Source organism: Pristiophorus japonicus, chromosome 2 (assembly GCF_044704955.1).
Source record: "Pristiophorus japonicus isolate sPriJap1 chromosome 2, sPriJap1.hap1, whole genome shotgun sequence".
NCBI lineage: Eukaryota > Metazoa > Chordata > Chondrichthyes > Pristiophoridae > Pristiophorus > Pristiophorus japonicus.
The window spans coordinates 113555346-113574266 of record NC_091978.1 but is presented as its reverse complement, the minus strand read 5'-3'; the positions used below and the strand labels follow the sequence as shown (position 1 = coordinate 113574266).

Below are 18921 nucleotides of genomic sequence, written 5' to 3'. Positions count from 1 at the left end.
TTTCTTTCCCACCCATCTTTGTATCATCAGCAAACTTGGCTACGCTAAGTCTTTTCTCGGTCCCTTCATCCAAATCATGAATATAGCTTGTAAATAGTTGAGGCCCCAGCACTGATCCCTGTGGCACCCCACTAGTTACTGTTTTCCAACCGGAAAATTACCCATTTATCCCGACTCTCTGTTTTCTGTTAGTTAGCCAATTTTAATTTTAATTTTTCTTTGAACACTTTTGCTCATTAGTTATAGAAATATTGGAGACTGGGTAAAAAGGTTGTTTGACTGACAACCAAAAATCATCCAATCGGATAATGAAGAGTCTATTTGCTTTCTAATTAGTCATTGGAACATGATGCACCACAAGTATGGATAGCCAATGGCAGGAATGTGAGGGCGGGGTGCTTGGAGGCAGAAGATCATCTGATGCCACCTGCAGGAATATGTCCAACCAGAGTTGGCAACACTAACTGACACTGACACAGATCCTGCAACTGTGGTTTGAAGTTGCTTATTTGAGGGCACTTTGTATCAGCTTGGAAACTCGCGAACTAAACTGCCGGGCAGTGTATGCTGCGAGAGAGGCCTGGGGGGGGCGGGCGGTGGGGGGGGAATAAATCTTAAAAAAATACAAAAACATTCCCAAAACATTGCCCACGCCACCACAACACAAATTGCTGAAAAAATTAAAAGAACAAAGACTTCGGAGTACTTTACCTTCCTGTGCCTCACCGGCATGGATGGAGCACACTGATTTCCCAGATGGTCATTGCGGGCGTATTTCCGGGCGGACGGATCGGGCAAGTGGCCAAAGTGCTGCCGGTGTCGCAACCAGAGGAATTGCACACCCGGCGCAGCTCTTCCCGGCGGTGTTGCTCAGCGCCGCTGCGAAAACGGACTGGAGGATCGCGATGGGGCGCAGGAGACCTGAACACCGCTTTTCACACCGCTCCGGCGGGAAACCCAGTGCGCAAAGGACCGGAAAATCCAGCCCTACGGATTTGAATACACATCCGCAAACCTCTGGTTGGCACAATACTGTTAGTATAACTTGCTGTTAACAGCTCATGACACTCTAGAGCAAGTCAAAGTGATACTTCCAGCACTGAAGAGGCCATTAGTAATAATGATAATATCCATGTTAGAAAATGTTTTAACATGTTTCCTTTATGCATGTATCATAAAAATTGGATTGTAAATTGCACCTATGTACGAGTTACTTTTATATGTAGAGGATATAAATTGTGTATAAAGATATTTTTTCCACACCAGATTTAAAGCTATTTATAAATAAAGCTTAATGAAATTAACAATTTGAATTAAACCCTAGAGCTTTATGATTTCTTCTAATTTTTTCCATTCTATGATTGTATGCACGAATGCCAGAAAGAAAAGAAAATTTGTGAATAGTTTCCTCTGCTCCTGGGGTTGTTGTGCCAAAAAGGTCACAACCCTGTTACACATTCACAATTGATATAAAATCCTGTGACAAAGCTTTCCTAAATTATGTCTAAATACAGTCTAGCTTAAGGTATATATTGAAGACCATTTGCAAATGCCCTCTTACTTACTTACCACCTGCAGGAGAGCCATGTAAGCAGCCAATACGTTATCAAAGTTAATCTTGGGGTTGACCCACTGGTACCCAATATCCTGATATGCATAACATTCAGATCGATTATTTATAACACTAATGGGAAGACGTTTGTTATTTTCATCCACACATTCAAAGAAGGTTCCACCAAAGATCTGAACACCAACGATGCCAAATATCAGCCAGAATACGAGGCATACGAACATGACATTCGAAATTGATGGGATCGAAGCAACCAAAGCATTAACAACAAGCTGTAAGATAAAAGAAAAAGATTAAATTGTCAACTCAGCCAACCGAACAAAATGAAACACAGATTAGTTTGACAGCAAATCCTCATTATACAAAATGAGCATAATTGAATAATAATGTGATTCAAGCTATTTATCCAACAATGCTACACATTAATATCTTTGTTGTTCAAATATATGTCACAGTATGAGGACTGCATTAGAAAATATATATAATTTGATAATATTGTGATACTTTGATATAAACTTCTTCTGTTGGCAGAAACTGGGTGGACAGGAGTTAAAATTTTAGGGTTACATTTACTGCTTTTTACTCCCTCGCAGACATTCCACAGCTGTTTTCTTGGCGATTGAGGCTGATGTACAGAGACCCTGAAGCTATTTTAACAATCTACCTGGGCAGAGCATCTGGCACAGTCTCTCCGCCATTTTACCTCTGGCGAATCAGCCACATCCTCACCTACTCCATCATTCACCCTGCTCACTAACCCAGAAAATCCATTCAGGGAGGATGTAGAATTTTCTAATGGGAGTTTTTTACTGGGTGAGACACAACACACAAACATTCTAATGGAGTCAAAGCTAAAAGTGGAAACTAACAGTAGAGAGCCAAGGCTCTGAAAAAGACAGTTTCTGGCTCCTGAGCCTGCAGGCTCAGTTCTCTGGAAGGTATGCTGAATGACCATCACACTTGCAATGAGGTACTAAAGACCAGTTTGAAACAGCTGAGAGCGATGGTAGCAGTGACAGCAAAGTCCAAGCCCTTCTCAGTCCCGATATCTAAGAAGGATTCCACACACTTCAGTGCTGCCACTTTACAAGTCGTGCAGATAACTTATAGTTCTTTTCTATAGACTTAGGTCCAGTGGAATTTTGTTGTGAATGGCAGAATGTTTGGGGCAGCAGCTTTTGCCCTCATTATCTTGTCATTTTCATATGTGCACCCAGGTCGACTGGAATTTAGCACATATTTCAGAATGGTGTAACTCTGACTTACGCCCCAAATTCCTGCCTCCTATACTGAAACAACATACTTTTGTCCCGAAAAGATTGCTGATTTCAGGCCTGTAGAAACTTCCCAATATACTATTTTGTTTTAAGTAATAAAACCATTTCCATTCTCTACACAAAAGGTTCTGAATGGTTTTTTAATGTAATATGGTTTATACTTATATGTAGTGTTTATCCTTCTTGGGGAGATGGTGACCTCGATATTAATCCCCATAATGGGCCAGAGAGGGTCATCGTGGGCTGGGGGTGGGGGGGGGCGGTGGGGGCAGTGTTAAATTGTCAAATGCAGAAAAAGCGACCCTAACCCACCATGCACGGCCCGTTGCCATTTTTAGGCCAGTGGACTGGGGAACTGAAGTTGCATGTTCAGCCATGAACTCATTGAATGGCGGTGCAGGCTCGAAGGGTCGAATGGCCTACTCCTGCACCTATTTTCGATGTATCTATGTTCGATGTTTCTATGACATTGGGGCTTCCCGTCATGGAGAGGCGGGTCCATCATTAGCATATGTAAATTGGGTTCCCATAGTGCAATTGGGAGCCTGATTTAAAATTCACAGCTGCTGCACTGGTTTCCCATGGGTCAAATTTAGTAATCTGATACTTGAGCCAGATAGTTCAGCAACATTCTGGGCTGATGTTGATGATTCATTAATGGGACCTGGAGAGAGACACATATTATTGGGGGCTCAGATTCCTCCCCTTGAGGTCCAGGTAAGCCTGCATTTAATGCACTGATGAATAGTGTGGTCTTAGCTATTCCAGAGTTACAATGGTATCAAGGAGCCCTAGTAAATGGGAATCAGGGGAAAGACTCTCCACTGGTTGGACTCATACCTAGCACAAAGGAAGATGCATGTGGTTGTTGGAGGCCAATCATCTCCGCCCCAGGACATCACTGCAGGAGTTCCTCAGAGCAGTGTCCTAGGCCCAATCATCTTCAGTGCTTCATCAATGACCTTCCCTTCATCATAAACTCAGAAGTGGGGATATTCGCTGATGATTGTACAGTGTTCAGTTCCATTCGCAACTCCTCCGATAATGAAACTTAACTGGACCGGCCACATAAATACTGTGGCTATAAGAGCAGGCCAGAGGCTGAGTATTCTGTGGCGACTGTCTCATCTCCTAACTCCCCAAAGCCTTTCCACCATCTACAGGCACAATTCAGGAGCGTGCTGGAATACTCTCTACTTATCTGGATGAGTGCAGCTCCAACAACACTGAAGAAGCTCAACACCGTCCAGGACAAAGCAGCCCACTTGATTGGTACCCCATTCATTATCTTAAACAATCACTCCCTGCACCACCGGTGCACTGTAGCTGCATTGTGTACCATCTACAAAATGCACTACAGCAACTCGCAAAGGATTCTTCGACAGCACCTCACAAACCCACGACCTCTACCACCTAGAAGGACAAGGGCAGCAGGCACATGGGAACACCATAATCTACAAGTTCCCTTTCAAGTCACACACCATCCTGACTTGGAAATATATCACCGTTCCTTCATAGTTGCTTGGTCAAAATCTTGGAACTCCCTCCCTAACAGTACTATGGGAGTACCTTCACCTTGCGAACTGCAGCGTTTCCGCAAGGTGGCTCACTCCCATCTTCTCAAGGGCAATTAGGAATGGGCAATAAATGCTGGCCTTGCCAGTGATGCCCACATCCCAGGAACAACAAAAAATAAATTCCAGTGCTCTGTGCTGGTAAGCTATACAGTCTTAGCTGATTAATTTCCAGCAATACCCCTACACATACTTGAGGCTCTCCAAGTCTTGGTTCTTGTCAACCTGTGCCTACATTTTGGGGCTATGTATGTATTAAGTATGATGTATTCCTATAGGGACAGTCTGCACTTAACATCAGGCAAACAGAAACTCTACTTGTAGATTCTCAATCGTTTAGTTGGTTGACCAAAAAAAGCTTTATGACTCATAAGGGATAAAGCTGAAAGTGAATTATGATCAACTTATAATGACACATGGAATTCAGAATTCTATTTCAACACATAGAGGGAAGATTTCCGTTGCTTTTTGCACTGAAATTGGAAATGTGCTATTTACACCTGTGTTTACCATTTCTCCACAGATAGCAAACAAAGCAAATTTTCTTCTGTAATACTTTTTTTTTGTACTCCAAAAATCTATTTTCTGATTTATCCCATATTTTGGGCCTCATGATGCCACCAATCCAATGTGATGAAACTAGTGTGGAAATAATTTAATTTCCATTCTTAATGGCCCACAGGAGTGCAATAAACTCCTGCCCATCTCCCTCAGAGCCAAACATGCACAAATCAGATGTCGAGTTCAGAATAGTTGTATACAGCCAACAAAGAGAACATTACTTCATGTCCCTGAGCTGGATTTATTTCCTTGTAAATTAAACTTTTAAAATTGTTTTCTGAGGAATATACATCTGCTACAACAACATCTGGATTTTGCATATTCTTTAATGCCTATTCCCAGAGCTGAGTTTGAATCTTGAACCTTGGAGATGATGAACATTTTTTATATCAGTCTTTGTAACATCCAATTCTCTTTCTTTGATTAAAAGTTGTTTCTTATGTGGTTATAAGCTAGAATTTGTTTATCTTTAACTCTTGTTTACAGTGTTATTTTATGGGCATGCTAGATTATCAGATGAGATGCATTTTTGTAACTGAGTGCAGAGCACATTCCGAAGGGTCAGATGTGGTGAGGCCTTTCTGTAATTCACACAGGTGTTGAAACCAAATATTTTATACATTATTTGATGCCTATTCTAGATCTACATTGGGGCTTAGCCTTCCTCAGTTCATAAAATATAAACATAATATGTTTTTCAAACTTTTACTGCACCGATTTACAACATTTCTGCAGTGCACTGTTTTTCTAAGTGCGAAATGCAAATTCATAAGGGCGAATGAAAAAGTAAAAAACAATCATAAAACAATTCTAATATTGATCTAAGCACTTAACAAGCTAGTTCACCTTTATTAAAAGTCCAAGGGACTGAAATTCCATTGGACCCGCTCTGTTGTTGAAGTAAAGGCCACTGACGCCATCTCAAATTACGAAGCCAGGGTCATTAGCAAGGTCAGGGCATACGCATCAATGACACCTATCCCAAACAAGACCTGAAATGTTGACACAGCTGTATGCCGGACCAAGAACGACTTCACAGGAACACCGTTGGGGCTTCCCTGCAAGGTAATGGAACCCTTCCAGGATCGATTATATGCTCCTTCCAACATTATGGGGCCTTTGCGCAGCCCATTACAGAGCCTAGGCCTGTTCATCCGTCACCCTTCCAGCAGTAAGGGTGGAATTTTGGGCCCCAAGAATCTAACAGTGGAAAATGGCAGAACAACACCAGTTGTAAGCTAACAGTTGCAAGGAGTCTCTCCAAATGCTGATGAACATATTTTTGGTGGAACAGTACAAAGAATGGTGCCAAACATGGCAATATATCACAGACAGCATGACTGTTGTCTTCAATTGGATATCTGGCAGGAGGTCTGGAAAAATGTGCATGATTTAAAGAGAAGACAAAGGTAAGGTATAAATATTCCAACAAAGTAGAGGCATAAGATGTATGTCCACAAGTGAAAGTTGCAATTGAAGAAGATATGTGAACAATGCTTACTGACACAGAAATGGCCAGATATATAAGAACGCAGCAAGTAAGGTTTTAGAAGAGAAAATAGAAGATTTATGCAAATTGAATCTAAACATTGCATGATGACAGATTGAATGTACTACAGGAAGGAACTTTGATAAGTCAAATTATTGTGTCCCAAACACCACTGTTCTTAAGGAGAGAAAGGGAAAGGTTTCAGTTACATAGCATCTTTCACAACCTCAGAATGTCCCAAAGTGAATTCAGTACTTTTAAAGTGTAGTCAATATTGTAATATAGAGAAATACAGCAGTCAGTTTGCTCATAACAAGGTCCCACAAATAGCAAAGATAAATGACTAGATCATCTATTTTTTTAGTGACATCAATTGAGGGATAAATATTGGCCTGGACACCAGGGATAACTCCCCAGCTCTTTATATAATGACATGGAATTTTTTACATTCACCTGAAAGCTCAGAAATGGCCTTAATTTAACATCTCATTTGAAATTTGGCACCTCTGACAGAACAGCAACCTCTCAGTACTGTATGGAAGTCTTAGCCTTAATTGTGTGCTGGAGTGGAGCTTGAACCCACAACCCTCTGGTTCAGAGGTGAGAGTCCTACCACTGAGCTAGGTCTGAAAAAGCTCTTACATAACAGGGAGCACAGCATACCACAGGTGGTTGACCCCTAGACATGAAATTATTCAATTTAAATGATGAAAGAAGGGGAACTTCTTGGTAGTGGCGGAGGCGAAACTGGCAGAGCTGAATCTGTGGAGATTGGAATATCACAAAAAAACTGGCATCATATTAATCAGATATTCTATAGTTTGCATGTAACGTTACAGCAGCACGCCCCCACACACTGATTTCCATAAGTACATAATAATACCCATAATGCCAATGCAGTACCTACATATATGTGTTCTTATGTACTCAGAATATACTATCTTCTTTCTTCACAAATCAAACAGTAATCAGTTGAACAACATGACACACTACAGCACCAAGTAACACTCCTCTACTTGAAACAGGTGCCAAAAATTGATACACTGTGTAAGATGTTGATACATGGGAGGAGGTACCAAGCACTGGTGGTGAAGGTGTACTGGTGGTGGTGGTTAATACAGGATGGAACCTAGCTTGGTGAGTGATGCCCCTGAGTTGTATGGGAATCCAGATCTTTGTGGGCCCACTTTCAAACAGAGACAATCATAGCAGGAAGATCATATTGAGGAATCATTTGTCTGGGAGTTTAAAACTCATATATGTTCTGCCATTTCAAAGATGAGTAAAGTGAAGAATAACAGTTTCTGCACTGCAGTCTGTGATTGAGCACATGGCAACAATAGTCGTGTTCAATGCTACCTCACATATGCAAGCCACAGGTGCAGTAGATGCATCTTTCGTGAGTATTGCTACGAGTCTGTGGGTCAAAACGTTAAAAATACAGTGTGACTCTTTCTCCATGCAGATCACTTGGGGAATGGTTACAGACAGCCAAGGTGTTGTATTTGTATAACTGTATTTGATCTGTACAGCAACCAGAGGGCTCATCCCCTGGAGTCTCAAGGGATCCCATAATCCCTTGGGAGACCAGGTATTTAAGGAGGCTTCACAGGTTGGAAAGGCACTCTGGAGACCTGCAATAAAAGACTCAGGTCACATTTTACTTTGAGCTCACAGTGTTCAGTCTGACTCTTTCTCCATGCACAACAACTGGCGACGAGATATAGATAGTGAACTCAAAGATGCTGAGAACAGTGGGCATCCTGGAGAAATTCTCAGAGGGAGATGATTGGGAAACTTTTGTGGAGCGACTCGACCAATACTTCGTGGCCAACGAGCTAGATGGGGAAGAGAGCACTGCCAAATGAAGAGCGATCCTTCTCACCGTCTGTGGGGCTCCAACGTATGGCCTCATGAGGAATCTGCTCACTCCATAGAAACCTACGGAGAAATCATACGAAGATTTGTGCACACTGGTCCGAGAGCATTTGAACCCGAAGGAAAGCGTTTTGATGACGAGGTACCGGTTCTACACCGACAAAAGGACTGAAGGCCAGGAAGTGGCGAGTTATGTTGCCGAGCTAAGACACCTTGCAAGACATTGCGAATTTGAAGGACATTTGGAGCACATGCTCAGAGACTTTTTCGTACTTGGCATTGGCCACAAAACTATACTTCGCAAACTTTTGACTGTAGCGACCCTAACCTTGAGTAAGGCCATAGCGATAGCCCAGGTGTTCATTGCCACCAGTGACAATACGAAGCAAATCTCTCAGCACACCAGTGCTGCTACAAGTACTGTGAACAAAGTGATGTTGTTTTTGAATCGTAACGTACAGGGCAGGTCACACATACCTGCAGCTGCACGTCCGCAGATGTCTCAGAGTCCACCATCAAGGGTGATGAATGCAAGGCCATTAACACCTTGTTGGCACTGCGGGGGTGATCATTGTTTCCATTCATGCCGATTCAAAGAGTACGTTTGCAAGGGCTGTGGAACAATGGGACACCTCCAATGAGTGTGCAGGCGAGCTGCAAAGCCGGTTAAACCTGCAAAGCACCATGTTGCAGAGGAGGACAGATCCACGGAGAATCACAATGAACCAGAGCCTCAGACCGAGGAGGCTGAGGTACATGGGGTGCACACATTCACCACGAATTGTCCCCCGATAATATTGAATGTTGAAGTAAATGGACTCCCGGTATCAATGGAGCTGGACACGGGCGCGAGCCAGTTAATCATGGGAAAAAGACTTTCGAAAGGTTGTGGTGCAACAAGGTTTCAAGGCCAGTCTTGACTCCAGTTCGCACGAAACTAAGAACTTACACGAAAGAACTGATTCTTGTAATCGGCAGTGCTACCGTAAAGGTCTTCATGATGGAGTGGTGCACAAGCTACCATTCTGGGTGGTACCGGGCAATGGTCCCACGCTACTCGGCAGCAGCTGGCTGGGAAAGATACTCTGGAACTGGGACGACGTCCGAGCGCTATCGCCACTGACGAAACTTTGTGTGCCCAGGTCTTAAACAAATTTCCTTCGCTGTTCATACCAGGCATCGGGAAATACCAAGGAGCAAAACTGCAGATCCACCTAATTCCGGGGGCGTGACCCATCCATCACAAGGAGGGAGCAGTACCGTACATGATGAGAGAAAGGGTAGCGATCGAGCTAGACCGGCTGCAAAGAGAGGGCATCATTTCACCAATCGAGTTCAAAGAGTGGGCCAGTCCTATCATCCCAGTCCTCAAGGGTGATGGCACCGTCAGAATCTGTGGCGATTACAAAGTAACTGTCAATCGTTTCTCCCTGCAGGACCAATACCCACTACCAAAGACCGACGACCTCTTTGCAACACTGGCGGGAGGAAAGACGTTCACGAAGCTGGATCTGACTTCAGCCATCATGACGCAGGAACTGGAGGAATCATCGAAGGCCCTTACCTGCATCAACACGCACAAAGGTCTTTTTGTTTCTAACAGATGCCCGTTTGGAATCCGATCGGCGGTGGCGATATTCTAGAGAAACATGGAAAGCTGACTGAAGTCGGTCTCGCACCCCCGTGGTCTTCCAGGACGACATCTTGGTCACAGGTTGGAACACAGTCGAGCATCTGCAGAACCTGGAGGAGGTTCTTAGTCGACTCAACCGCGTGGGGCTCAGGTTAAAGAATCAGACTGCATTTTCCTGGTGTCTGAATTGGAGTTCCTGGAAAGGAGGATTGTGGCGGAGGATCAGGCCCACCAAAGCGCAGATGGAAGCAATCGAGAACGCACCGAGGCCACAGAACGTGACAAAGCTGCGGTCGTTTCTGGGACTCCTGAACTACTTTGGTAACTTCTTACTGGGTCTCAGCACTCTGTTAGAACCACTGCATGTCTTACTACAAAAAGGGGACCAAGAGATTTGGGGCAAAAGCCAAGAAAATATCTTTGTAGAAGCGAGAAAATTGTTATGCTCAAACAAATTGCTTTGTTGTATGATCCATGTAAGCGTTTGGTACTAGCATGTGATGCATCGTCATATGGTGTCGGGTGTGTATTGCAAAAGCTAATGATTTCGGGAAACTGCAACCGGTTGCTTATGCATCCAGGAGTCTGTCTAAGGCTGAGAGAGCCTACAGCATGATTGAGGAAGAAGCATTAGCCTGTGTCTATGGGGTAAAGAAAATGCATCAATACCTGTTTGGGCTAAAATTCGGATTGGAAACTGACCATAAGCCACTTATATCCCTGTTCCCCGAGAGTAAAGGGATAAATATCAATGCATCGGCCCGCACCCAGAGATGGGCGCTCACGTTGTCTACATACAACTATGCCATCCGCCACAGGCCAGAGACAGAAAACTGCGCCAATGCTCTTAGTAGGCTGCCATTGCCCACCTTGCAGTGTGGAAATGGCACAGCCCGCAGATCTAGCCATGGTTATGAAAGCATTTGAGAGTGAGCAATCACTCGTCACTGCCCGGCAGAACAAAATCTGGACAAACCAGGACCCCTTATTATCTCTAGTCAAAAGCTGTGTGCTTCACAGTAGCTGGTCCAGTGTCCCAGTGGAAAGGCAGGAAGAGGTAAAGCCGTTCCAGCGGCGCAAAGATGAAATGTCTATACAGGCAGACTGCCTTCTGTGGGGCAATCGAGTAGTGCTCCCCAAGAAAGACAGAGACACCTTCATCAATGACCTCCACAGTACCCACCCAGGCATCGTAATGATGAAAGCGATAGCCAGATCCCACGTGTGGTGGCCCGGTGTTGATGCAGACTTAGAGTCCCAATTCACAGATGTAATAAATGCTCACAGTTAAGCAATGTATCCAGGGAGGCGCCACTAAGTTTCTGGTCTTGGCCCTCCAAACTGTGCTCTCGGGTACTTGTTGACTATGCAGGCCCGTTCCCGGGTAAAATGTTTCTTGTGGTTGTAGACGCGTACTCCAAGTGGATTGAATGTGAGATAATGTTGGCTAGCACGTCCCCTACCACTACTGAAAGCCTGCGGGCCATATTTGCCACTCACGGGCTACCCGGTGTTTTACCAGTGCTGAGTTCAAAGAATTCATGACCCGTAACGGGATGAAACATGTCGCATCTGCCCCGTTTAAACCAGCGTCCAATGGTCAGGCAGAGAGAGCAGTGCAAACCATCAAGCAAGGCTTGAAGAAGGTAACTGAAGGCTCACTACATACTCGCCTATCCCAAGTCCTGCTTTGCTAATGCACAAGACCCCACTCACTCACTGGGATCCCACCTGCTGAACTGCTCATGAAAAGATCACTTAAGACAAGGCTCTCGTCAGTTCACACTAATCAACATGAACAGGTAGCGAGCAGGCGGCTTCAACAAAATGCATACCATGATAGCGCAAATGTGTCATGTGAGATTGAAATCAATGATCCTGTATTTGTATTAAATTATGGACAAGGTCCCAAGTGGCTTCCCGGCACTGTCATGGCCAAAGAGGGGAGGAGGGTGTTTCGGGTCAAACTTTCAAATGGACTCATTCACCAGAAACACTTGGACCAAATCAAATTCAGATTCATGGACTATCCTGAGCAACCCACCTTGGACCCTACCTTTTTGATCCCCCAACATACACACCAGTGGCACCACGGTTGACCACAAAGCAGAACCCATCATCCACAGCAGCGCAGCAGGGCCCAACACACCAGGGAGCCCAGCAAGGCCAACTGCACAGCACCCAGCAAGGGCCCAACAAATGATTCAACAACACCAGCTTTCACACCGAGACAATCAACCAGGGCAAGAAGGGCCCCAGATCGACTCACATTGTAAATAGTTACACTATTGACTTTGTTGGGGGAGTGTTGTTATGCATGTATACTTGTATTTACTCTCTACAGCCACCAGAGGGCTCATCCCCTGGAGTCCCAAGGGATCCCATAATCCCTTGCGAGCACAGGTATTTAAGGAGGCTTCACAGGCTGGAGAGGCACTCTGGAGACCTGCAATAAAAGACTAAGGTCGCACTTTACTTTGAGCTCACCGTGTTCAGTCTGACACTTTCTCCATAAACAACACAAGAGAGAGTGATTCTGAAATTTGTTCTGTATCTGTACTCTATTCCCACTAAACTGTTGACCACCCAACTTCCTTTCCTGGTTCCCTGATATTGTTAACGGTTCTCTCCCTTCAGATACATATGAACATAAGAACATAAGAAATAGGAACAGGAATAGACCATACAGCCCCTCGAGCCTGCTCCGCCATTGAATAAGATCATGGCTGATCTGATCATGGACTCAGTTCCACGTCCCCGCCCGCTCCCCATTACCCCTTAGCCCCTTATCGTTTATTTCTGTCTTAAATTTATTCAATGTCCCAGCTTCCACAGCTCTCTGAGACAGCGAATTCCACAGTTTTACAACCATCTGAGAGGTTCCCCTTCCTTTCAAATCTGCCGTCCTCACCCAACTCTTCATAAAATCAACCCTGGACCCCTCTGTTCTTGCAAACTGCTACCTCATCTCCAATCTCCCTTTCCTCTACAAAGTCTTTGAACATGCTGTCGCCCCCCCCAAATCCATGCCCATTTTTCCCGAACTCCATGTGTGAATCCCTCCAATAAGGTTTCCGCCCCACCACAGTACCAAAATCGCTCTTACCAAAGTCACAAATTACATCCTATGTGACATTGACCATGGTAAACTATCCCTCCTCATCTTTTTTGACCTGTCTGTAGCCTTTGTCACAGTTGACAACACCATCCTCCTGCAACAGCTCTCCTCCATCATCCAGTTGGGTGGCATGGTTCCATGGCTTTTTTTCCCACTCCTGCACTGTTACCTCTGATGTTTCCCAAGGATCTATCTTTGGCCCCTCCTTTTTATCATTTACATACTGCCCCTCAACGACATCATCTGAAAAACTCTAAAAGTGAGTTCTTAGGTGACTGAACAATCCAATACGAAAACCATAGTCCCTGTCACAGGTGGACAGACGCGCCGAGAGGGAAAGGGAGGGTGGGACTGGTTTGCCGCACGCTCCTTCCGCTGCCTACGCTTGTTTTCTGCATGCTCTCGGTGATGAGACTCGAGGTGCTCACCGGCCTCCCGGATGCTCTTCCTCCACTTAGGGCGGTCTTTGGCCAGGGACTCCCAGGTGTCGGTGGGGATGTTGCATTTTATCAAGGAGACTTTGAGGGTGTCCTTGAAACGTTTCCTCTGAACACCTGGGGCTCGCTTGCTGTGTAGGAGTTCCGAGTAGAGCACTTGCTTTGGGAGTCTTGTGTCAGGCATGCGAACTATGTGGCCCACCCAGTGGAGCTGGTCGAGTGTGGTCAGTGCTTCGATGGTGGGGATGTTGGCCTGGTTGAGGACGCTAACGTTGGTGCATCTGTTCTCCCGGGGGGTTTGCAGGATCTTGCGGAGACAACATTGGTGGTATTTCTCCAGCGATTTGATGTGGCTACTGTATATGGTGCACGTCTCTGATCCATACAGGAGGGCGGGTATCACTACAGCCCTGTAGACCATGAGCTTGGTGGCAGATTTGAGGGCCTGATCTTCGAACACTCTCTTCCTCAGGTGGCTGAAAGCTGCGGTAGTACACTGGAGGCGGTGTTGAACCTCGTCATTGATGTCTGCTCTTGTTGATAATAGGCTCCCGAGGTATAGAAAGAGGTCCACATTTTCCAGGGCTGCACCGTGGATCTTGACGACTGGGTGGCAGTGCTGTGTGGTGGGGTCAGGTTGGTGGAGGACCTTTGACTTACGGATGTATTCTGACAGTGGTATCGGTGGCATGGTACAGATGCAACCAGCTAATATCATGTCAGTGACAGCTCTGCGCCATCACATAGCTTGGCACAAATGAAGACTGCCTCTGAAGGTATTGAGCCCACAACAACTAGAGACTGCTGGCAATAATGCATTTCTTCATGGTTAACTGCAGCTACAATTCCAATTCTTCTGCATCTTCTGAAACTCTGTAGTTGGTTATGCAGCAATTTTTTAATGTTACTACTTTAGCCAAGAAGCAAAACGTTCACAATATAAAGGCATGAACACTGCAGGAAAGTACATAAGACGCTTACACTATTCGCACAGCAACACTCAATAAAATTCAATTATTATCACTTTATCTTACAGTCATTCACTGTTGCATTGTGCAGAAAATATAGCACCAGTTGTGCAAAAGCCTAAAAGAACATATAACATACCAGCAATAAATTCTTTGTTTTCGGCGGAAAACCACCCGGTGCTAGTTTGGTCAAAGTGTTCCGTCGGCGGTTTCAAAATACCGCTGGGGAGCGGACCGCCGGCGTGCCCCACCAAAAAACCGTGACCACCCAAATTTGGTCACAGCAGTGACCCATAGGTGAGCAGAAAAAAAATGCCCATGAGAAACCAGCCAGAGCTGGGTGGTGGTATGAAACCCTTCAAAAAAAGGTAAGTTAAAGCTTTTTAAAAAATTATTTTACAGCGATTCAGTGGAAAAGGGTCCTGAGAATGCTTTCCAATTTTTTATTTTTTGTTTTATTGAAAAATATTTTTTGTGTTTTATTCCTCCTCCCTGGGCCCAACTTGTAGCCTCAGTCTAAATTTGACAAGGCTCAGGTTTTCTGCTGAGAATTGATGTACAATGCCAATTTTTCCCACCGGGTGGATTTTTTTTCCATTTTCTGAGTAATTTTCCACCGACCTTAATTTAATAACCTTAGCATTTTTTGGGGTGATATACCGACAGTGGTGGTTTTTCATCAAATTCCAGCCCTGAGTCTTGTTGAAGTGTATGTAACAGAGTACATGGCAATGCAGAGCTTTAATTATTTGTTAATGGAGGGACATGGCAAACCAGCTGACGCCAGCGATGCCCCTTGTGGGTGGCTACAAGGTTGCTGCGGCATAAAGGTTGCGGGTAATGCTGAGCTTCACTACTTGTGGCCGTGTATTGCAGCTGGCTGAGGGTCAAATAGCAAGCCTCTATTATAATATCCCTGGTGAGTCTGAGCTTCTTTTCGATTTTACTTCCCTGTCTTGTCCAAATAGTGACTTTAAAGTGATAGACCTACTGCTTAGATTGTATCTGTGGGTAACTCATAATGACAACCGTTGCACTGCCTCTTGGCTCAGTGGTAGCCCTCTCACCTCTGAGTCAAAAGGTTGTTGTTATGTATGCACACAAAGGTTATGTATGCACACTCAGCAGGAAGGACCCATTCCTTCTGTACTGATGATGATGACCCATTGCATCTGTCTATTCAAGCAGATTGCATATTGTGAGGCAATCGCGTTGTAATGCCCAAGAAAGGGAGAGAGAAGTTTGTGCGTGAGTTACACAGCACACATCCTGGTATAGTGATGATGAAGGCCATCGCCAGGTCCCATGAATCGTGGCCGGGATTTGATTCTGAGCTGGAAACATGTGTGCATCAGTGCAACACTTGCATGCAGCTCAGCAAAGCACCAGCGGAATCACCGCTGAGTCTGTGGTCATGGCCATCCAAACCTTGGTCCAGGATCCATGTAGATTTTGCAGGTCCCTTTCTGGGCAAGATGTTTTTAGTGGTGGTGGACACTTATTCGAAGTGGATAGAATGCATAATCATGTCAAGAAAGCAAATGGCATGTTGGCCTTCATAGCAAGGGGATTTGAGTACAGGGGCAGGGAGGTGTTGCTACAGTTGTACAGGGCATTGGTGAGGCCACACCTGGAGTATTTTGTACAGTTTTGGTCTCCTAACCTGAGGAAGGACATTCTTGATATTGAGGGAGTGCAGCGAAGGTTCACCAGACTGATTCCCGGGATGGCGGGACGGACCTATCAAGAAAGACTGGATCAACTGGGCTTGTATTCACTGGAGTTCAGAAGAATGAGAGGGGACCTCATAGAAACGTTTAAAATTCTGACGGGTTTAGACAGGTTAGATGCAGGAAGAATGTTCCCAATGTTGGGGAAGTCCAGAACCAGAGGTCACAGTCTAAGGATAAGGGGTAAGCCATTTAGGACCGAGATGCGGAGGAACTTCTTCACCCAGAGAGTGGTGAACCTGTGGAATTCTCTACCACAGAAAGTTGTTGAGGCCAATTCACTAAATATATTCAAAAAGGAGTTAGATGAGGTCCTTACTACTAGGGGGATCAAGGGGTATGGCGAGAAAACAGGAATGGGGTACTGAAGTTGAATGTTCAGCCATGAACTCATTGAATGGCGGTGCAGGCTAGAAGGGTCGAATGGCCTACTCCTGCACCTATTTTCTATGTTTCTATGTTTCTATCCAGTACGTCCACGGCAACCATAGAGAATCTCAATGTCATGTTCGCGACACATGGTCTGCCTGACATAGTGGTGAACGACAATGGGTCGTGCTTCACCAGTCAAGAGTTTCAAGAGTTTGTGAAACTTTATGGCATAAGACATGTAAGGTCAGAACCATTCAAACCTGCATCCAACAGGCAAGCTGAACGTGCAGTACAAATTATCAAGCAAAGCACGAGGAGAGTAACCCAAGGGTCACTGCAGACCCACTTGTCTCGCATACTGCTGAGTTACAGGACACTACCCCACACACTCACAGGGGTCTCGTCTGCTGAACTCATGATGAAAAGAGGTCTTAAGACCAAGCTATCTCTGGTACACCCGGATTTAAATAATCTTGTTGAATACAGAAGACAAAGTCAACAAGGGAACCACGATCGTGCAACTGTGTCACGCAAGATTTCTGTTAATGATCCTGTATATGTGTTGAACTATGGTCAGGGGCCCAAATGGATCACTGGTATAGTCATGGCCAAGGAGGGCAATAGAGTATTCGTTATTAAGCTCAAGAATGGGCAAACTTGCAGGAAACACATAGATCAGACAAAGCTGAGGCACACAGATGAGCCAGAACAGTCAAACGAAAAAACCATCGACGACCAACCAACCTACCAGCAGTCTTCAGAGGACTCAAGGGTCATCAGTGAAACCAGAATTTCCATCACAGACCTGTTCAATAAAAATGGACTTGCAATTCCTGACATGGCCACTGCCACCCCCAACAAGTCAGTCATCCAGCCACCAGCCACAACAGACCCTGCACACTCACCCAAGGCTGGAATTGAACTGAGACGGTCAACCTGGGAGCGCAAAGCACCTGACCATCTCAACCTGTGAAAGACTGTGATAAGATCTCAGAGGGGGGTATTGTCATGTATGTACATTCTGTTTGTAGCCACCAGATGGTGTCATTGTTGGAGGCTACTGAGCAGCACGCACATGCTGCTGCTCAGGTACAAAAGGCCAGCCATTTTGAGAGTCAGGCACTTTGGGCCGAAATAAAACAGAGCAAAGATTGTACCTTGCTTAGTTAAACAGTACTCAGTTTGAACGTTTGTATGCATACATAACAACAACCTTTTGACTCAGAGGTGAGAGGGCTACCACTGAGCCAAGAGGCAGTGCAACGGTTGTCATTATGAGTTACCCACAGATACAATCTAAGCAGTAGGTCTATCACTTTAAAGTCACTATTTGGACAAGACAGGGAAGTAAAATCGAAAAGAAGCTCAGACTCACCAGGGATATTATAATAGAGGCTTGCTATTTGACCCTCAGCCAGCTGCAATACAAGAATGATGATTTTCCAATAAATATTTTCTTTTCAATTGCCTTGATTCTGTACAAATAGATCATAAACATCAATAAATTTCATTCCCAGTACAGAACATATACTATACACAAGTAAAAATACTAATCTGTGGCCAAACAAATGAAAAACATCTGTAAAACTGAGGGGTATTGTGGTGGTACTGTGTATTAGAGCATCATTGCCCTGGGCTGTGGAATGATAGTATGCTGACATTTAATCATAAGAACATAAGAAATAAGAGCAATATTAGGCTTTTGGGCCCATCGAGCCTGCTCCGCCATTCAATAAGATCATGGCTGATCTGATCCTGGACTCAGTTCCACTTCCCTGCCCGCTCCCCATAACCCTTTCCTCCCTTATCACTTAAAAATCTGTCCATATCTGCCTTAAATATTTTCAATGACCCAGCCTCCACAGCTCGCTGGGGCAGAGAATTCCATAGATTTACAACCCTCTGAGAGAAGAAATTCCTCCTCATCTCAGTTTTAAATGGGCAGCCCCTTATTCTGAGTTTTAGTTTCCCCTATGAGTAGAAATATTGGCCCCAAGTTTCACCATGATTTACTCCTGATTTTTAGGAGCAACTTGTGTGGAATGGAGTATCTTAGAAATCCAAACTAACTTAGAATGGAGTAAGTTTTCACTGACGAAACTTTGAAAACAGGAGTAAGTGGCCGGACACGCCCCCTTTTGAAAAAAAATTCAGTTTGGGTCGGGGGGGAGGGAGGGAGAGGGAGGTCAGGTCGGGGGGAGGGAGGTCAGGTCGGGTCCAGTCATGGGGGGGGGGAAGCGGGAGTCGGGTCAGTGTCGGTGTCGGGTCCGGTCCGGAGGCGGGAGGCGGGGGGGGGGGGGGGTGGGGGAAGCGG

The 18921-nt window shown here is 45.0% G+C and overlaps 1 protein-coding gene across 1 annotated transcript in view; it reads right to left on the bottom strand.

Moving 5' to 3' along the window:
• Nucleotides 1–18921, bottom strand: part of LOC139228888 (sodium channel protein 1 brain-like) — a 304090-nt gene that overhangs the window by 132789 nt on the left and 152380 nt on the right. The window contains 1 exon segment of the mRNA XM_070860378.1: nt 1570–1842. Coding sequence (XP_070716479.1) covers nt 1570–1842 — 273 coding nt within the window.